The sequence below is a fragment of the Cygnus atratus genome, chromosome 2 (genome assembly GCF_013377495.2).
Source record: "Cygnus atratus isolate AKBS03 ecotype Queensland, Australia chromosome 2, CAtr_DNAZoo_HiC_assembly, whole genome shotgun sequence".
In the NCBI taxonomy this organism is placed as follows: domain Eukaryota; kingdom Metazoa; phylum Chordata; class Aves; order Anseriformes; family Anatidae; genus Cygnus; species Cygnus atratus.
The window spans coordinates 79,447,609-79,469,638 of NC_066363.1; the positions used below are offsets into that span (position 1 = coordinate 79,447,609).

A 22,030-nucleotide genomic window follows, 5' to 3' on the forward strand; every position below is an offset into this window, starting at 1 on the left:
AAAGTACTGTTAGATCAGCAATTTTGCAACTATGGTACATAGAGTACTTGCACTTTTATATCTTCTTAAAGATGCTTGATGAATTTATGCCTATTAATCTCTAGTGCTAATGAGATACAAGTATGAGCAGTAAGTACAAACACTTCCAGCATCAAATGGAGAAACTTGGTGTGGGAAAGCTTGTTAGATGTTTCAATTTGTTTTGAACTGTGTACTTTTCAAGATAGCTCTTTTTCCCACAAGTTCTTACCCCATGTTCGGTTTTGTTTGGTTTTGTTTTGTTGTTTTATTTTTTCAGGCACTTCTGTTATCCAGGTGACAGCAACAGATGCTGATGACCCAACCTATGGGAACAGTGCAAGAGTAGTGTACAGTATTCTCCAAGGACAACCATATTTCTCTGTGGACTCTCGGACAGGTATATCATTTCACCAGGGAATGAGCCAGTGTAAAAACTGAAAGAAAACATTTAAAGCAGAAAGAAAAAGCAGTGCACCATGACTGTGGCCACAGAAACATGTTTCTATGGCTTGGAGCCAACATAGGGCAGCACTCAAAGGGTTAGAACAAGACTGCTGTAATGAACCCCAGAAGAAGGATGTGCTCTCTGCAGTGATATGTTCATCTGAATGACCATATTCATTCGTTAGGGAGTTGTGTGTGTTCGATGCTGCAAACATCCTTGTTGGCTTTTATCACTGCAATGATGACTTCAACAGATCTAGTTGGTAACCAGAACTGGAAAGTACAAGTTGAAGGATGCAGTTACTGGAGTAGTTTTACCTAAGGGTGTTCTTGTTAATAACCTTAAATTTATCTACAAGACAACCTCTCTGCTTTACTTGCTTTCTCACTCTTTTTCTGTATATATGTAAGGATTATATCCAGAAGAGGAATCTGACAGGTTTTGACAGTTTCTAAAGGGCATCTGTAGTGCTAAGGTCAGAAAATCATGAGATGATAGTCACTGCTGAGCCGTAGGGTACAAAATAAGAAGAAAAAAAAACAAAAAAAAACTACATAATCCACTTCTGAAAGTTAGCAGTTTATGGAGTAGGTGCATTATCCAAAGACAAACTTGTATGCAGCAAGTCAGCCCTATACCATCTAAGCAAACAGTAATGTTCATTTTGGAATCAGGTTATAAAACATGGACAAATAAGGGCATAATTTTTGTTAGTGTTGAATGATTTCTAAGAAAGCAGAGGCAATATTGAGCTTCAAATCCAGTATAGATTTAACAACAGGAATGCAATTTAGGCAGAAGACAGGTCCCTAAGTACAAAATCATGTACTTGGTTGCTATTTAACCCAGAAAATGTCCTCTTTCTCCATTTAGAAATTTCCCAGTCACTTAGTCCTGCGTCTCAGGACACATTCAGGGCAGCCTCAGCCTTCACAAACAGTCATCGGGGCACCCATTTAGGCTGCATACAGTTGTGATCCAGAAACTGTTCTCCCATCATAGGCACAGAACTCAAATCAAGTTTCCTAAACCAACTTGCAGCATTCACTAACCCACAAAATGCAATTGTCCCTCTCACCTTTTCCTAAAGCAGAACTGGTCCATAAATCATCACCAATTCCTTTGTAGTGATGGCTAGTGAGCAAAGCACCTGGTGGTGGGCAACCCATTTCAATACATTCATCTGCTAGCAGCACTTCGTGTCTTTATCGTTCACCTCCCAACATAAACTAGCTCAAGAATAGTGTTCCTGTTCTTGTTCTGCTGCTGGCCTCACAGGTGTTGTATTAATGTATATGTAAATCACTTTAAAGACAGGCTGAGATTCTCCTCCTACTTTTTTTCCCAGAGTACTTTTATGACCTATCCGTGATCATATTCCCCTAGAAGGTAAAAAATGTGGATTTAAATCCCCTCAAGTGTAGTAGGCAAAGGCACCTGAGTCTCTCTCATCCCAAGAAACCATTTGTCTGTTATATAAAAGAAGGGACATCGCCTCTGCTCTTTACTATTTTTTTAAGAGTGAGCCCCACTCAGTCTGCTGAAAGAAATGATACCTGCACCTAATTTTGGAGGATATGAGCCCTCCCCAAAGGAAGGGATTATTCCTTTGCCGACCAGTTGTGTGCAGCAGCATAGGAGACTCCCTGCTCTGCATGGCCACTACTCTGTGTCCTGCTTGGAGAAGTATGACCCCCCCCCCTCCACCAGGCATTACATAGGGAGGCCAAGCATCCAGGTGATGGGGACCTTGTAGGAACCTACATTTTCCTTTAAAAAAATGCCAGTTATCTGCACTGCTTTCCCAGAAAAGCCAAACCTCTCAGAGGAAGATGGACCTAGATGTGGGAGAAGAGGGAGTGTGGGACTCTGATGTGGGTCTGAGTGCTGGTGTGCTGAACTGGCCCTTGTCTAGGGACAAGAGGCCCCAAACGCAGGCACCAGTGTCTTTTTTAGATCTAGCTTGTACTGTATTAAGAACAAGCCAGGAGTGGAAATTCCCTACAAAGTATTTGTTTATGGAGAAAATACTTTCCAAAGTGCTATGCGTTTTCGTATCTTATTTACATTCATGGGAATTGAGAGCTACAGCACTTCATTGGAGTCGCTCAACTTTGCAAGATGAGACTCTTAAGGACTCCAGGTAGCACAAATAAAATAGTGCACTGTGAATTGTTCAGTTCTGGTCGCTATTTCTTTCCTTTTACATACAGAGATAATTGCCAATGCAATATCTTTTTACTGCTTTTTTATTAAACCCATACATTGTCTGTCTGCTAAAAATAAAGCCTAAACACACGTCACTCAGGCCAGCAGTGTCTGGATGTGCAAGCAGCGCGTGTTGAGATGCGTGAACAGGGTAGGTGCTCGGGCTGAGGGGGACAGGTGCTGGGACACCCACATATATCACAGCCGTGTGGTGGGACATCCACACATACCATGGCCCTTGCGGTGAGACATCCACATATACCACGGCCGTGTGGTGGGACACCCACAAATACTATGGTTGTGTGGTAGGACACCCATACGTACCATGGCTGTGTGGTGGGACACCCACATATACCACAATCGTGTAGTGGGACACCAACACGTACCACGGCCGTGTGGTGGGGCACCCCTACACCCCTGCCCGGCCTGGCATGGGCCCTGAGCGCTGCAGTGTCCCGTTCCCGGGGCCGGCTGCTGGCAGCCTCCATAGGAGAAGCGTTGCTGCCACCTCACGGCCTGCCGCAGAAGTGTCGCCCCTCAGCAAAGGGATGGCCACCCCTGCCCTCTCGCTCGCACAGGGGCGGCATTTCCAGCTCCCCACAAACCCCGATCCCATCGCCTCCGGCCTAGGAGGCGAGCAAAGCCCGTGGCCTGCCTCGGCTTGCATCCAGTGCTGCGTGTGGAGGGGCGCCCTGTAAAACTCGTCGTGGTCTAGCTTTCCGCTGAGCACGTTGCTTCCACCTTTTGTGCAGACGTTTTCAGCCTGAGCAGGGCCGAAACTCAGCACTGCGCACTCCGTTCCCGAAATACTTTTCCAGCTCCCTTGGAAGGCAGCGTTTTAATTTTGAACAGACAGCCTGCCCCACAGCTGATGCACTTTAACTGGGCTCCTTTAAAATTCACACCTTCTGTTAACCTAAATTTAATTTGGGTGAACTTTACTGTGCCAGCAAAGGTGAGACTGAACGCAGAGTGGTCTCATTCTTTATGTAGGGAGTACGATGCAGAAGCAAGACCACTCTGCCTTGTTTGTGCACTCTTAAATGGCCATTTCTTTTGTTCCCGAAACCCCTTTCCCTTCTCAATCTCACAGGTTTAATTAGGACAGCTCTGATGAACATGGACAGAGAAGCAAAAGAATATTACGAAGTGATTATCCAGGCCAAGGATATGGGTGGACAGCTGGGAGGATTAGCTGGAACAACCACAGTCAACATCACCCTCTCTGATGTCAATGACAATCCACCCAGATTTCCACAGAGTGAGTATCCACCATGTCAGGATGGGCAGAAAGGGGTGGCTGAGCTGCACAGCTGCTATTTGCTCTCATTACAGCTATTTTCCAACTCAGTATAGCGATAACTGGAGATGAGCAGAATTTCAGATCAAAGAAGGAACTTTCCTTCAGAAAATGTCAAAACGGAGCATTCAATAGTTTGTCTTTCAAAAAAGGTTTCCAACTGCCAAAAATCATCAAAAGCAACACTTTTTTTAAGGGGAGGAAAATTAATTTACAGAAAGAGAGAAGGGGGGAGGGGCGGGGGGAGAGAGAAAGAAAAAGAAAAAGAAAGAAAGAAAGAAAGAAAGAGAGAGAGAAGGAAAGAAGGAAGGAAGGAAGGAGGGAAGGAAGGAGGGAGGGAGGGAGGGAGGGAAGGAAGGAAGGAAGGAAGGAAGGAAGGAAGGAAGGAAGGAAGGAAGGAAGGAAGGAAGGAAGGAAGGAAAAGAACTTTTGTGTTCCTAGACTGCTCATGGCCATTGCCTTTGGCTGCTATTTCTGCCCTGGTTCGCTCCTCATCCTGTCTCCAAAAAGATGTCCATCATATCAGGGACATGTGGCAGCACTGGAAGTTGAAAGATAATTAATTCACCACTCCAGCCAGGCCACTGCAGGGGAGCATCTGATCACTGTGCTGTTAGCATAGACTATGCTGTTGTGAAGACTGTTCTCCCGTAAAGGTACATCTAAAACTTGGCAATATACAGTTAAACCCTAAAATACATACCATCAACAGTTAATGCAATGGAAAGAAAGGCACCTCCACTCTTATCAGAAACATTACTTTGTATTTACAGAAATTAGTCTCAAAGTAAGATTTTCAATATTTTGCTTTCTTTTGTAAAATTATTTTAGATCAAATTTATCTACATAATTCTACATTACTTTTAAAAATTGGAAAGAAACATTTCAGATTTGTTTGAACTAAAGTTTTCAAGGGTTCTACAATTTTTTTATTTTGAAATAAAGTCAATTTTTCGGTAGTATAGATCAATTGCAAGCAATTTTAGTTTTTCCATTTTTCTTATCTGGCTGAGAAACAAAACCTCCTGCAGTTCTTTTTGTTGCTATTCTTCTCCATCTGTTTCTGCATGTTGCATTGCTAAAACAAAACACTCCACTAAGACCAGCAAGAAACATCAACCTCCAATTTTCTTCTCCCTTCACAGCAAATTATTGAACATATCATTGCCAATCCTCTTTTGAAAATGGCGTGAATTGTAACTGTTTGATATCAAACTATTGATTAAGGAAAATGAGAATATATCAAACCCTATCCTTGGTATTACTCTGCCTTGTAAAACTCAATAATTGGGCAGAGTGTAGCAAGGAAGGTTTGGACATAAAGTATGATGGCAGGAAAGTATTTTAGATATGGCATTTATATTTTTAAAAAGCGTATTTTTAAAATAGCCTTTCTTTCTTTCCCCAGGCTTGCTGCTAAGCAAATTAGTGATGCACCAAATGTGCTCAAGACAAGGTTTGTAGGGAGACATAGTACATTTTAATAGAGTAACTGTTAAATTTGGAAAAAAACAGGCAAGCTTCTGAGCTCTCAAAGCATTGTTCAGGGCTGAAAAAGAAGTTTGGACAGACCTGAGGAAAGATTTGTGGTGCTCAGAACTTGTGTGTTTATTCCAGCTGTGCAAGCTGATCTAATAAAAGATGCCTGTCCTATTAATTTTTTTTTTCATACCCTGCTATGTATCATGGCTGCAACAGCACTGGTGTTAATTGCCCTATTTTTTTTAGCTAGAGTTCCCCTTTTCAGGTATACTGCTGTTTTGAAAAGAACCCTTTGAATAAACCTGTTGATATGACAAACACCTAAATAAAATGTTCCCTAGCAATTCAGTCTGGCTGTGGCTTTTTAAAGAATATCACACTGCTGTTTCAGCTCCAAGAAAGGTGGGAGAGATTCCTGGCAGACTAGGCGGTATCATGGCCTGCCCCAATCTACTCTTTGAACTGCTGTGCAGTTTTCAGTTCCTTTTCACAACTTGGTTTTCTTTCCCCTGTCCCTCTCTGCTGCTTGTGCCAGAGCATTATCAGATGAGCGTGCTGGAGTCTGCTCCTGTCAGCTCCACTGTGGGCCGCGTGGTTGCTAAAGACCTGGATGAAGGCATTAATGCAGAGATGAAATACAGCCTTGTGGATGGAGATGGACTGGATGTCTTTGATATTAACACTGATCCTAATTACCAAGTTGGCATCATAACTGTGAGAAAGGTAGTAAAGTTCATTTTTATAGTAATTTATATGTCTAACAGTCTTGGTTACATTTTATGTGTGCAATATTCCCTTATGCCTGTAGTAACTTGGTTCCCATTACATGACAGTAGCCCCTTTCCTGCTATAAAACACCATTTCTTTAACAATCATTGCTGAAATATGAAAACAGACCGCATTCTTAGGCACAGCCTTTAAGAAGTGGGGACAGCATCAGCATAAACATGTCTTTTCCCACCAGAGGAATATTCTGATTCACTATTTATCTATTTAAATATTCTCTGTAGCTTAATTATCCTACAATGCAAGAAATTAGATCAATATTTGCATTTGAACTGTACACATTTTTCACTCTGGTGTCCCACAAACAATAATAAAACATGCCTTAGAATTATTTATAAACCAATAAAACCCAGGCAGTTTTTTTTAATTGCTGCTTGAAGATCCATAAATGCTAATTAGGCTAGAAGAAGCTGTCTCTAAAATGGCAGCTGTGAAACTCCTAGTGCTCTGTACCGCAGGCTATGCAGAAAGAAATAGACTATTTTGCTAGACTCCCCGCTATAGGATATTTATTCTACAATCTTACGTAAATGCTAGAAGTTCAACTCCATTTCTAGGTTATGAAATTGTAACCATATTTCTGCCTAAATGTATCTAGTGTACTAATAAGGAAATATATTCTCCCTTTAAATAGCCTGGGACAAAATTGTGCACGAAAATGGAACAACACATGGAATAGATTTGACCCTGCAAGTCTGCATGCCCTACAGTAAAGCATTTAAGCACGTATTTATGGTCACCTCTCTCCAACTCTCGTTTATGTGCACTGGTCACTAAAGTTAAGCATGTGCTTAAGTGCTTTGCAGGAATGAAACGGATGTTGAATGAAAAATCTACTGTAATTTTTCACTTATTTATTGATGGGAAAAAAAAAGTTTCTTTGGAGTACATATGTTGATAAGCTTGACTTTGGTTATTCCAAATAACGTTTTACTAGATGTCCATTTGTATGAGGAGGAGAAGTTATAAAAGTTTGTGGCATGAGTCATACAGGATATGTACTGGCATCACACTGCTCAATCCATCTACTGTACATAAATGTTTGTAAAATACTATATATACCTGCAGCTGTCTGTAACATTATGGTTATCCATAGCCAAACATTGGAAAAGCCGTCCTTTGGATCCACTCAACAATTTAAAAAAAAATGCAATTGGTATTGTTAGAAAAGGATATCACAGTGAGCGTAGAGAGAGAATTTCTAAAGCCAGAAAGAAATCTTCTTTGAAAGAAACTTTCCCTTTCGTTTTTCTAGACAGATAGAAAATAGAAAGAAATAACTAACGTTAATCCTGCTTTTATCCTGGACATCAAAAAGTTGGAATTCACAGTTAGAGAGAAGACCACCGCTTGTTGAAGTGCACTTATCTCAGCTAACTAGTCCAACACAATGCTAAGCACCTCTTGGGGAGTTGCAGTGCCTGTGAAGCTCCCCATCCATGAGGCTGCTACTCACCGCAGCGACAGCCTCTCCCTTCTCCCTGCCTTCACTTTCATGCTGCTGCGGAGCAGAGGTGGGTTGTCCTGCCAGCATCAACCCCAGTGCCCAGGACAGAGCCCCATGCTGCCCTCCTTGCCATCCACTGCCCAGTGAACTGCTTTATCACAGTGCTAAATCCCACCTGTGAATCCCTTGGTGCCTGTCTCAGCACTGGGGAACGGTGGATGAGGGCAGGGAGATGTTTCTGTGAGGTGCCTCTCCTCTCAGCTGTGACCTTCACAGGAGATGACCTGCTTGTTCTCCCCATGGGAGCATCATTGGGGAAAGGTTTGAACACACCCACAGAAGACAAATCTGATGAGGGGGCGGCTGTGTTGAGGCACTGGCACATGACAGGTTCAGAAGTTTAAGCCGCAGTTGACAGTGAAGGAGCCCAAAGCAAACTGAGCTGGTCTGAGCCCAGGAGCATCAGAAATGTGGTGGCCTAGCACGTTTGATTTTTCTTTTTTTTCTAACTAGAGCACTTCAGGCAATTAAGTCTTTTCCTAATGTAGTTGGATTTTATAGCTCGAAGTGTTTCTGTGATTTAACTGCTCTTTATACAACTCAGCTTTTTAGTATACGTGCAATGTTTCTCGCACACTTTTCTTCACATGAGAAATCAGGAGATATAATGGCCTCTTTCTTAGTATATGTTTAGGAAGCTTTGCATTGCATGCTCCCATTGTTATGGACAATAACTACTGCTTGATCATGTGAATATATTTTATTGCTATTTTAACAATGCTTAAATATGCAATTGGTAGACCATAATGACTCTGTAGTAATGGTAATATATTTGTGGATCTACTTAAATCCTTGCTGACAGGTGCTATGCCTGCAGTAGTCACTGATTTACCAGGTGGAACAGAGGGCACCAGGAGTAAGTTTTAGATCCTCTGCTTGTGCCTGCTGCCACAGGTTGCACAGCACGTATTGTATGGCTGCACAGCATCTCCAGTAATACAGGGTCTTCATCTGCCCCAGCACAAGAGAAGCAGTTCCCATTCCAGTACTCACGTACTATATGCCGAGACAGTTTTACCTTTGTGATTGCCAGAACTGCAGCCTTTGGTCAGACATTCATTTGCAGGACCTTGGCACTTGTAATTTTACTGTGAAATCAATAAAATGACACTGCAGTGTTTCCACTTCTGAAGAAAGAAGCTGTTGCAGCAGTGAAGAAGTGAAGCCTCCACTGAATTCAGGAGGTGTTTTGAGGCCTGTAATATATAATCCTGCCATGTCTGAGCATGTGAAACTTCTACTGATGTTGTTAAACTAATACACATCTCGTGGCTGCAGAATTGCCCAGCTGCAGTCTTGTGCAAGGCAGAAAAGAGATGGGTTGGAACTGGCCAAGGAGGACTTCGCTACTTCAATAATGGTCTCTGTGCTTTTGTCTTCCAATTCCTTTGGCATCCTCCCTCTCCTCCATTTTTGTGCCCACCTCTTTGCCCCACTTTGGTCGTTGGTCTTCAAAATGAAAGAGCTGAACAGGAAAAAGCAAAGGTGTTGAATGGGAGCAACCATGGTCTTACTGGAGTCTGAGTGAGCTGAGAGTGCGTGGTAGTTCCACACAGCACTCAAATCCCTGCGTCCAAATACAGGCACACATTTTGAAAGCCATCCATGTAACAAAAATTAATATAATTTCCCACTGGACAAACCTGAGAATTGGGCAATTTCTTTCCTGGTACAAAACTTCTCTCGCTCAAGAGCTGTGCCGGTTAAGGGGATCCAGTTGTGCTGGCTTCCAGCATTAAAACTCACGGAGTGTAGAAGCAAAGGGTTGTGACCATTTAACCACAGTGGGCTTGCTCATAACTTCTAACTGCAGCCTGGAAAGTATGACTGTGTCCTCTGTAAGGTGTATGTAATCTGGTGAAAAAGTGTTGTGTGCTTTGGGCTGACCCTTCCATGCTGTCATTCTGGTTGTCAGATGCTTTTAGTCATTTCTCATTAGGACTGGTAAAATGCATGTTAAATATGGAGATCTCCATTTAGGTCTGAGCAGGTTTTGGAGAGGCTCCATTTTCTTCAGGGATCTGTGAAAAGGAGAAAGGAGGAAAATGAAAGATTTATTTATTAAAAACTTCAGTGTTGGCATCAATAATTTCTATATCCATGTTCCCCAAATAAGTAGTTTTATCTAGAAAGGAAATCAAATTCATGAAAATAGTAAAAGAGGAAGCTCATCTCTCTTTATCCATTATCTCAGTAAGAACAAGAGCCATTCCAGCTCCCTGTTTCAAATAATACTTGAGTATTTAATGAAAAGTGAAAGAGCTTCACCAGGAAGAAGCCAGGGGTAGCTCATAATACTTTGAAATTAAACTTTTCTCTAAGCAGGGAGGAGATTCAAATTCTAGCACCCAGCACACCTAGAGTGGGAATTTGTGCTTAGGACATTTACTGAGGAAGTTAAAAAAAAAAAAACACCTCTAGGAACGATGGATTACTGATGCGAACTGGAGCAGGATCCTGCAAGAGAGGCTGGCCCTGTCCCCTACAGCCACCAGAGCCATTTAGGAGCTTGGCAGCCAGGGCTCTCTGCGGATGAGACTCAGATCTCATCAGGGAGAAAAGGGGAACCTAACTGGGACCTCCACATCATATGCAAGTGTCCCTATCAGTGCCACCAGGACCTGTTTCTGAGGAACTGGCTCTTCCTGTCTTTGCCCTCTGTTCAGGTGCTCCCAATATACCTGTTTCTGCCTGTTTTTTGTTTGTTTGTTTGTTTGTTTTAACCCCAGAGAGGAGTGAAACTGTGAATCACAACGTGGGGGTGGTACGGCCACTTTTGTTTTCATTTCACCAAGAAGAATGAAAGAATACATATATTAAACAGAGCTGCAAATATATTTATCCTGACTTTTTCAGTTCAACTGTCAAATTAAAAATGAAAGAAAAAGATGCAGGCAGTGCCGCTGCCAATACAACTGTCATTTGGTGCTTTGTCTCCATCTGCAATATTTATCTTTGTTACCCTTATAATTAAAAATCATGGTTAAGATTTATTTTAAAAAGGGAGAATCGGCTTATATTAGAAGGCATCTTTTACTTCTGAAAATTACAGAGATATGGCCTAAATAACATGGCCAGTGTGCCTAATGCTAGATTTAATTTTTCTCTTCTTAGCCTCTAAGCTTTGAGAGCAAGAAAAGCTACACGTTGAAAGTAGAGGGTGCCAACCCCCACCTGGAAATGCGATTCCTGAACCTGGGTCCTTTCCGAGACACCACCACGGTTCACATCAGCGTGGAGGATGTGGATGAGCCTCCTGTGTTTGAGCCCAGCTTTTATTTTGTGGAGGTGCCTGAGGACGTGGAGATTGGAACCACCATACAGATCATTTCTGCCAAGGACCCAGACGTGACCAACAACTCGATCAGGTCTGTCCTCTCTTTGTGTGTACCCCCAGGAGCGTTCCCTGGTACATCCAGTTGATGAACTGGTGACAGGGCTGAGACAGGACAGGTGGGAGGGACTCTTTTTCCAACCTGTTGTAGTCATCAGTAGGTTTAATCAAACCAGATCTCATACATTCAGGGGCCTTGTTGCAATTGGCGAAGCAAAGCAGGAGCTCACCTTTCTGTTTTCTGTGGTGTGGAGGACATCTGCACCTAGCATTGCAATGAACTGGTCAGACAGGCCCTGACAGGGTACACGAAAAACAAAGCCCAGACCTTTGCCAGCACAACCTGAACACAAGACCTGACAGCACTGCTGAGAATCTGCTGTAGTACTGAGGGGAAGGTAATGAGCCTGCTTCTTCTCTCTCCCCCTTCTGTTTCAAAGCCATTTCTATGTGCAACCTGTCTTTGTCAACAGCTGAAATGCACAGCTACATTTGGAGTAGTTTGAATGCATGCTGATAAATATGCATGAGCCACTGAATTATATAGTGTCTGGTCAGTTCTGTAGAGCTAGATAACCCCATAAGGAGTTAAGAAAGGTAAAAGGTGTATTTATAGCCATGGAAGCTGCATAGCTGCAACTCAGCAAGGAGTCATAGGGGCAGACTTGTGCAATTGCAGTGCTCTTTTCCATAGTGGTGGCCAAATCAGCCCAGTTTATCAGGGAAGACCGGTTTTTTCTGAGGCCAGCTCACATACTGATTTTCATAACCTGCAGAAGCTCCAGGTGTCTGTGAGTTAATAATCCCAGCAGGTCATCTGTACCTCTCATCTGAGAAAAGCTTTGGGTGCTGAGCTGCTGTGTGCCTTAACTGGTGTTGGTCCAGCTTCTGAGCTCTCTGCGTTCAGGACAACCACTGGGAAATACCAGAGAGAGCCAAAACAGTGAGCATTTGGAGTTTTCGAAGGAAGTGAAATCTGTACGAGCAACTCTGTGGGCTTCAGCTGGGAGATCTAACCAGGCACAAAGCCTGTTTTTCTTAATGATTTTGCTTTCTGTGTTACTGCTCTTATTAATTTTTTCATCTCTGCTGTTTTAATATACCTGCCTTTTCTACCTACGTTATGAAGTTATCTTACTTCTCATGATGTCTCAAATTCTTCAAGGAGGGCTCATCAAACACAGGGCAACTCTTCAGTCCTCTACATTATGATTGTTTTCAAGTGATTTGGGAAGATTACCTGAAGAGTAAAGTGGAAACAAGTGTGAAGGAGCAGGTCTTATTAACAGGAGAAGGTGTATGGAGAACCCAGACAAAGACTCCACCTGTGCCTCTTGACACTGGTGATTAATACTGCACCACTAATCACAAGGCCATATTAAATTTCAGATACTCGTTGGCCTTAAACTGTCAGAGAGAAATTCTTTTTATAGCCTTCATGCAAAAATAATTATTATAGCAAAATATAGCAACATTCATACTTATTTCCTAAATAAATCCAGTGGCTCAGAAATCTCTTTATTTGAAATGCAAAGCATTGGGAGGGGAAGGGAAGCAAACCTGCTTTTCCACCCTCTTTCATTTTTCTGAAAAAAGTGGAAAAGAATGCTGTTTGTTTCACAACAGCGTAGCCTAACAGTACTTCATATCCCAATTTAATATGTCCCTATATAAAGAACGGGCTGGCACACTCGTTCCAGTGAATGTGCTTTTGCTGAAAGGAGAAAATTCAGAACAACAAGCCCTATTCAGAGCATCTGTTATGACTAATGCTTTCAATTCCCATCAACTTCGAAGAAAGAACAACAACAAAAAAAGGAGAGAGAATAAGTCTGGGCTCTGTTCTAGGCTGTGGCATTTGCATAAGCGCATGGGTGGTTTTTGCCAGAGGATCTCTTACCATGCTAACATAATTAGCTGGGAAGGCGACTTGTACAAACTGCTGTTAAGAGCATTTGAAGGGTACTGAGTATTTTACACACCCTGCAAAAATGTATTTGCCACCAGTCCTGCCATCTGCTGAAAGAAAAGGTGACGGAACATGATTTGTGCAACTTGCAGATTGATATAAAACCTGAGAGTATTTATGACATATCAAACACAAGGAATACATCCATGGAGCTGAATGGCGAACGTGGCACGTACAGGGCAAGTGCAACTCCTTTCTGCTGGCCATTACCAGTGAAACCAGAAATCTGTTAGAGATTAGGCAGGAAAAACAGGAAGATACCAACGTACCAACTGCATCAGCCCTGGCTTAGTTTGTGGAAGAGGCTCAGGGCAGAAGCAAGGAGGAGCCCTGAGAGCTGGGCTTTCGAACTCAGGCTGCCTAACTCACCCCCAGCCATCCCCATCATTGCAGGGTTCTATACAGTACTGCAGCCTAGTCTGCGGCTCTTCCAGCAAGAGGTAAAGGCTGCCTCCTGCATGGCAGCGCTTACGAGGGGCAGCAGCAGCAGCAGCAGCAGCAAGCCCAGCTGTGCAGCTGGGAGGCAGAGTTTAGGTGCTCAGGTTGCATGCAAGATCTTCTCTCCTCTGGGAAAAGTCAGGGGCAAAGCCAGCAGGCGTCCCCTCTCAGGGACCCCCCCTTCACCACTGCCCTGCAGGCAGCCCTGGCACAGGGCACGGTGTCCCTCTGACTGAGAGCAGCAGTGACAGCTGTCAGTCAGCTGCCTGACAAAGTTTTCTGGCCAGGCAGGCTCAGTAATTATGATGAACCAACCTCACAGAGGGACCCATTTTTCTTGCTTGATAGGAGAAAGACAGACACCATCCCCCTTGCACGGACATAGCTCAGTCAGTAGGATGGCTCACGATGCAGGTGGAGTTCATTCTCCTGAAGGAAGAGAGAATGCAAAAGCACAAGGAAAGGAAAGGAGCGGTTCCTCCTCATCAGCCTGAGTGCCCAGAGAAGGAGCTGGTGTAAAGTCATTTTCATACAGTCTGAATTGTGCCCAAGGAAAGGGTATAATTACTTAGCTTAGAAAAAGAACTTGTGCTCCTCGTTGACACATTTTCTCTGTAAAGCAGATGTTCCTGTGCTGAGCTGTTCCTTGCTTTGAGGCTGCTTGCATTAAATCTCCCTGTCTTCCAGCTCCATCCCAGCAGTGCTCGCTGTTAAATTCCATTAGACATGCGAACTACAAGTTTTTCATGCATCTCACTGTACCTAGATAAGTCAATGGAGCACACAGCTAGGTTGTGGAAGAATGTGGATCTGCTATATGCGACAGTATTCCCATTGCTGGGGTACTTTGGTGTACGTAACATCCAGTTTTAACAAGAGTTGCAAAATATTTTCAATCTGTACTCTTGCAGATACTCGATTGACAGGAGCAGCGATCCGGGGCGGTTCTTTTATGTCGACATTACATCAGGAGCACTGATGACTGCAAGACCTCTAGATCGGGAGGATGTTTCTTGGCACAACATCACAGTGCTGGCCATGGAGCTGAGTAAGGAGAATGCAGACTGTACATAGATTAAAGAGATATAATAGACAAAGCAGGCTGAGAGACCTGAATTCAGCAATTCAGATGTTCTTATGTATTGAGTGGGAAGCCGTATTAACTGAATTACCCTTCTGACATCAACAAGCAAATGCCGCATTTTATTTATTTTTTATGCTCCTTTTCACAGAGCGGTGGGAGGAGTAGAGGCTGGCAATTAAATGCAGAGTGCTGCTTTTTCTTGTCATTAGTATTCTAGGGATTTATTTAAAACTCTTCATGAAATATGTTTCTGCAAGAGCTCTGTTTCTCCAGAAGGACTAGGCAGCAAAAGCAGAAGCTGCAAAGGCTGTGCAGCTGCCAGTCCTACCTGGGAGGATTGCTTGGTGCAGGGACTGGCAGGCAGCAACGATGCTTTCACTGCTAGGTTGCTGGTGGAAATCTGCTTTGGGCCAGTAGCGAGTGAGTGGCATCACCATCTGTTCTCTGCATGAATGATTTGGGGAGGGTGCTTTGTGATCCTCTTGTATGAAAACCCCAGAGCAACTGAATCTTATTAGATTTTCAGCTTTCACAGTGAGCTAAAACTCAGCTCAGGATTCATCGGTGCCAGGTATTTAGCAAGCCTATGAGAACAAGGAGATGCTGATCATTATGTAGTGACACTACGAAAAATTTTGCTGAGTTTCATAAAGGAGCTAAGGATATATGAGCAAATAAAATAAAACATTCATCCAATCTTCACCTGAAATCTCTTTGTTCCACATAGCGTTTGCTCAGGATTTCAGTTCATTTGCTGAGGGGCAGCAGATTTTTAGAAGCTTGCTGCCAATAGCTGAGCTGTTCCTCATGTCTGAGAGCACTTCCTACACATCCAGGCTGTACCAGAGATATGGGTCAGTCTGAGAGGGGAAAAAAATTGAGAAGCTGGCCCAAAACACAGTCAACCAATGTGAAGTTAGCAGGGGGAATATTTCGCAAGAGTCAGGGTGAATCTGCCACATATTTGTAGGCTGTTCCAGCATGCAAAGCCTTCCTGTCACCTTTTTAGTAGTGAGAGGGGCTGGTGATGTGACAGGATCTCACCCCATCTGTTTCAATGCTAGTTTTATTTTCAGCCACCAATGGTCATTGCAATTCCGTGTAGACCCACTTACACGCATGAGTCTGTAGAAGCAGCCCTATAGCAGCACTCCAGGGTGAGAGCAATATGAAGGCATGTCTGCCTTTGACTCATCCTCTGCCCATCCTCTGTCAGTTTTGCTCTGTACATGTACAGCACAATATTTTAATTTAGTAAATAGTTTCGAAAATGCCATAGTTGTGGGCTCCTGAATAAAGCTTCTAGTTTCAGAAGTTAGATGAATATTACTGAGTGTGAATGCAGACATTCATATGCCACAATGACAGGTGTGTTAGTAAGATATGTATGGATATGTGGGAAGCTGAAGGACTAAATTATAAATCAGGGAGAAACAATATAGTTTAAGAATATTATCTCGATAAAATGTGACACACTTTATGGATTCAGTACATTGAATTTTTAAGAAAATTCCCGAGTGTAAGAAAATTCTCTATTGTTTATACGAACACATCATTTCATGCTATAAAGTGAGATATATTTGGAAATAAATGCATGAGGCTGGATAGCTAAGACAAGCTTAACTTTTAAGAATTTTCTGGATTTTTGCTCCTTATCTCCTAATCATGAATTTTTTTTTATTTTTATTTTTTTAATCTCTTCTTAGAGTTTCATTTTATCTTTTAATAAGGGAAAACGTTGTTCTGGGAGGAAAAAAAAAAAAACAGTAAAAAAACATGTTCTTTGGCTACTGAGTTTGGAAACTGTGAAGATATGTGAAATGATGTCTGGATGTACTGGGCAAGAGAGCTAATGAACCGGTGGGACAGAAATATCACAAATGATGTCATGCAGAATGTAAAATTTTCATTGTGATTTTAAGCTTCATTGAAAGCTTTTCTGTACAATTTCATGTGTTATTGCATTTTAACCCCCTGTACAAAGTATCAAAAACTTGACACAATATTTTTATGTTTGGGAATATAGGTTCTGAGCAAAAATGAAATGCAGAATTACCATTTCCAACAAGCTCTAAATAACAAGACTATCCCCTAAAAATAGCCTCAACATAACTCATGCCGCCAGTACCAAGGCTCAACAAACAGTATTTCCCAGTCAAAGGTGTAACTATGGGGCAGTGTCTAAAACTTTTGTTATAGAAATCGTCCCATTAGATTGGACCAGGTTGAAGGTCCTTTTGCATCCAAAGGAATTTGTTTGAAAATGATGTGACCAGATGGGAAGCCAGGATAGATGAAGCAGCATTTGCAACATCTCTCTGAGTCACATAACCTGCAAGCAAACTCAGTTCCTCATAGAAAAAATTAATTTAACACAAATCAGTAGCAAAACACACTGCTTTACCTCTTCAGCAGAGCAGGGAGACATCTTTTTTTTCCTTGTCACACGTTGCCTTTCTTTACATTCTCCCATCTCCTTCCAGACAATCCCTCGCAGGTGGGCAGTGTCTCTGTGACAGTGAAAGTCCTGGACGTGAACGACAACGCGCCGGAGTTTGCAAAGTTCTACGAATCTTTTGTTTGCGAAAATGCCAAAGCAGGACAGGTGAGAAATGCTGGAAATGATGGGGACTGGCAGGGGGCAAGGTTGTCCCGCATGGAGAAAGCACAACAAACAGACTAGGCATGGAAAACAGGGCTCAGCTAACCAAATGGTGCACCTGAGCTCTCTTCAGCAGTTACCTGTGCTGCTGTCCAAGGGCAAGCGCATTACACCAGTATTAGCGTCATATAGTAGAGCACCATTTTTTCTCCTTCAGTAGTTTCCAAACTCACTCCACCATACACTTCACTGCTGAAATAAAGCCTTCCTTTGGGCAGGTGCCAGCAGGCAAACAGATGGTGTGTTCTGTAGCAGCAACAAATAGAGGACAAGTGTTATAAGAAATGCCACAGAGTCAGCCCGGCCCGTGTGCGAGTGACAAGTCTTACTTTTAAAAGACCCTATTTATAAGAGCCTTAAGCACCCTGACTTATGGGAGCTGCACATAATATACTACATCAGCTTCAAAGGGGTGACAAACTGAATCTGTTCTGCCGTGAACTGGAGATTACGGAGAATCATAGATAACACAGGACTTCCAGCTCCACACACTGTAAACCCGTACCTTCAAGCAAACTCTGACGCCTCTTTGCTCCTACCCCTTCTAAAACCCCATCAAAGCCCTCAAACAAGGTCTGCCTGTATCACACATGGACAGGAGCTCTCCCTCGCTGATGGTGGTACAATTTCTACTGCTTATAGCTTGTGTGGATGCAACCTGGTGCTTCACCACCCAGGGTTCACAGTGGGGACCTGTATCTCCAAATTCACATCTGATAAACATAGTTTAAGTGCACAGATGCACAACTGATGATTTACGAAGAGAAAAATTATACTAGCAATATCACTGCTCATTCAGTGGAGCTCCTCCCAGCTTGCTGTGAAGCAGAATAAAATAGTTATTCACTGCTAGGACAGCTGTCCTACTAAAAATCTTACACAGGATAATTTCATTCTACTAACTTAAAGATGCCCTTAATAATACAGGGAATAGAAATTATTGCCCAGCCTTTTTCCTTGTTTTGAAAGCACACTAAGTGGGACTTCTGCCTCATTTCAAAAAGTTCTGAAATCGGTTCTAATGTGCTAAATAAGACTTTACGTGTCTGTCATTTGTCCCTGAATCCAAAAATAGCTTGGAATGCAAAAATCCAGGTGAAGACCTATTCTTTGTTTGAAAAGATGTTAGAATTTTTACTGACAGAGCTACAGCTCACTGTGCTTCAATTTGTTGTACCTACTTCACCAAGCCTCCATAAGTGAGGTGACAAAACTCTTTCTGGATTTTGTATTGTCTTGGTTTCTTTCCTTAGTGTTACTTGTTGCACGTGCAAAGCATCTGCATAGTTGCATTTTCTTTGTTTTACACTGACTTCTTGGGAAGAGCTTAATTGATTTAAAATTGAGAGTGATAAAAAATCAACCTCAAGTCTTTTTTTACCTGCAAAATGAAGCTGAAAATAAGCATGGGCTTTCTTACAAGCTCCTTAATACATGATGTATTTTCTGAACACCCTGGAGCCTCAAAAGAAGAGAAAAATGTGTAACAGAAGATAGGGACACAAGGGAGAAAAGTGTCTGTTATTTGAATAAAACTGACTATCTCCTCCTTTGTTTTAAAGTGATTTGCATGATCATAGCAAAATAAAATGAAGCTTGTGAGGTTTTGAGTCTCCTCTTGATTCATCTGCTGTACCTCTGCAAGAAAGTTTTATTCAAATGCTCCAAGTTGCTTATATTTACATATATAAATATATATATTAACTTATTTGCTTGTTTAGATTACATACATTTTGCTTCTCACCTACTTCTGCTTTGTTCTCGTATTCTGTAGCTGATCCAGACAGTGAGTGCCATCGACCGGGATGACCCACAGGATGGTCAGCACTTCTACTACAGCCTGGCTCCAGAAGCAGCCAACAACCCCAACTTTACTCTGAGGGACAATCAAGGTAATCAGAGTGGACATGGGCAGTTAGCTACTCTAATTTCTAACGTCTGAGTTGGACTTGAGAGGCTGTGACTTACAGTGTTTGATAAGACTGCCATTTCAAATAATACCAAGTGACACCTGCTCCTTAAAGGCAGAGATAAAATGACATATTACTTAATATACTTGAAGGTTATATGATATTTCCTTCTCTATAAATATTCTATAGCAATAGGCCCCTTTTTCTTCTTCAAGGAAATGTGCCAGTGTTTTGTGCAAATTCAGATCTTGTGGTCAGGCTGCAGGCATCTCAGATTACCGGAGTGGAAATTGCATTCATTCAAAAGGAGATGCTTAAAGGTAGGCTAGAAACTGGAACAGGGAGACAAATCTGAAGGAAATTACATTGCTCTTTTTTGTACTCTTCATGTTTTCTTCCAGGCACTGAAAGGGAAGGTTCTCGTATTGTTCCAATCTTTTTCCCCAAGCACTTTTTTTCTTCCTCTTTGCACATCCTCATTGAGTGCCTAGGAAAGAGAGGGAGGTAGGGAGGAGATGCAGAGCCTTGGGGGGTGACTTGGAATACAGCTAAACATCAATGTGAGATGGGTTAAGCAGAAACTGAAATACCAGTGAGGAGGACTCATGGCAAAACACTGGCATTTGCATATCCACACCAGTGGAATTTGCTTCTTCTGGGGAAGTTTTTGTTGCTTTGGAGCCTGCAGGAAAAGCCTGCTGTGAGCATGCCTTCACATCACTGTTGCTGATACAGGACCTCCATGGGCAAACAACGGTGCCAAGCAACAAATACTGGTCCACACCAGCCTTCAGTGGGGAAGAAGGAGGGCCTCGATTGAACTGGTGCACTGAAAGTCAGTATGAAGGGGCTGGATATCAGTAGGAGTTTAGTATTCAATGCACCACTAATCAGCAAGCAATTCTGTTACAAATGGGGAGAAAGGCACCTGCAGCATCCATGACCAGTCCCAGGCAGAGTGCTGATCCTACTCCCACATAAGCACACATGCCTACTTGTCACACTTATTTCCATAAGCCCCCATCTGTGCCTCTGCAGGCATATGAAAGAGCAACATATAGGCCAATAAACAAGCCCCTGCCTTCACTAACTAAACGCATCTTAAAAGATGCTGCTTGCAGAGCCCTGGAGCCCTCCTCCACAGCATACTAATGATTTTTCATCCCAAAAGCATTTTTTTCTGTAGGGTCCCTGAAGTCTCCCCACACCGCTTCTTGCATGTTTATCCTTCACTCTCTCATTGTCTCTCTCTCTCTTTTATTTTTGAACATATATTGCCAAAATAAATAAGCAAATAAAACACAACCACTGCTAAAACATTTGGCAAACTAGGCTCATTTCATCCCGTTCATGTTCATGTTCATCATTGTTCTAAAAAAGGAAACTCGCAAAATTCCCAGCATCAGATGCACTTTTTCTGTCTAAGGCCATACTTGCTGTAATTTATAGTGACAGCAGTGACTGAATGGCTGTGCCTCCCACTTTCTGTAAAATACCAGTTTTCCAGAAATATATATCACAAGAAGCTTAGGGTATTGTTGGTTACAAATCTGAAATAAAAATGTGAAGTATCAAATCACTGACTATTTGACTATACATATTAAGGGTTAATTTACTGCCTCAGCAATTTGGAGTGCAGTAGTCATTTCAGTAACAATAAATTATATTTCTATTTTCATCTAGGGACCCCTAAGTAGTATATAAATTATATGACTTATTCACAGGGGTTTAGATATACTGCATGTCACAGGGTGGCAAGACAAGGAACAAAACCCACCTTGCTCCTCACAGCCTGTGCATCTAACCATGAGACAGCAATACTTCCCAGGCTGTGGGAAGACACTATGCAGATTAGCAATCATGCTGATTACTTGGTCATCCCATACAGTGGTAAGAAAAACTGCAAGACATGCAGCCTTCCTGGTAACAATTAAAACCATGATTTTTACCAAGCAACAGATAGATCACGGTTTGCATTCTGATGAGCTGTTTTGCATATTTCTTTGGCCCTTGTCATTTATAGTCTCTAAGAACTACTTTAGGCTATTCATTCTCCCCATATCTCTGGCAGACAGAGAAATCCTATTGTCTCCACTTCGTAGACGGGGATCTGGGGTAAGGAGAAATTAATCTACTTACGTGCTTGGTTCCCTTTGAGTTCACTAAAATCAGTGGGCAATAGACATGTAAGGATCTGCAAAGATCTGGGCCTGAATGACTTCTCAAGGACATACAGAGCATACGTGATCAAGCAGGGAATTGAGCTGGGGTCTCCTGTCCCTTTGGTTACTGACCGAGGGCATCAGCGATCCATCTTCATCCTGCTTGTAGCTCCAGGTAAGATTATGCTGGGAAGCAGCTGGCAAAAGAGACTTGCTGTAAGAATGGGATGAGCCACAAAATAGGCTTACCGCATTTCCAGATGAAACTCTGAGCTGATCTCCTGTTGACCCTTACCTGCTCTCCTCCATTTTTGGGTAACAGGCATTAATGAAGGTAGTAGCCATTTTGATGGGTGCAGGCATCAGTGTTGTACCACCATCACGACTGTCAATGGAAGCCTCTAGAAGTCTTCCCCATTGCATTTAAATTTTTCCTAGGAAAATTGTTAGCTATTTCTTCCTTCCCTACCCTTCTTCTTCACACCCTTTCAGGGAGACCCTGAGGTCTACCTCACACTTTGGCATGACAGAGCACAAAAGCAATGAGCTGAAAATCCCTCAGAAAAAAAGGTGATCCCTTCTGAAAACAGTCATGTCTGCATTACCTGCTTCCTTGTACTCTTTCTCCCACCCCTGGTGAAATATTTTGTCGTATTATCAATAACCATTCATAATTATTGCAATTAGTTTTAAAAACAAACAACTTTTAGGCTAACCGTCCT

At 42.5% G+C, this 22,030-nt stretch overlaps 1 protein-coding gene across 1 annotated transcript in view; it reads left to right on the plus strand.

Annotated features, from left to right (window-relative positions):
• The window catches only part of CDH20 (cadherin 20), a 35,553-nt gene that overhangs the window by 8,652 nt on the left and 4,871 nt on the right, over positions 1-22,030 (plus strand). The window contains exons 3-9 of the mRNA XM_035552706.1: positions 299-418; positions 3,768-3,935; positions 5,992-6,179; positions 10,864-11,117; positions 14,402-14,538; positions 17,058-17,179; positions 19,011-19,128. Coding sequence (XP_035408599.1) covers positions 299-418; positions 3,768-3,935; positions 5,992-6,179; positions 10,864-11,117; positions 14,402-14,538; positions 17,058-17,179; positions 19,011-19,128 — 1,107 coding nt within the window. The remainder of the gene's footprint in view (positions 1-298; positions 419-3,767; positions 3,936-5,991; positions 6,180-10,863; positions 11,118-14,401; positions 14,539-17,057; positions 17,180-19,010; positions 19,129-22,030) is intronic.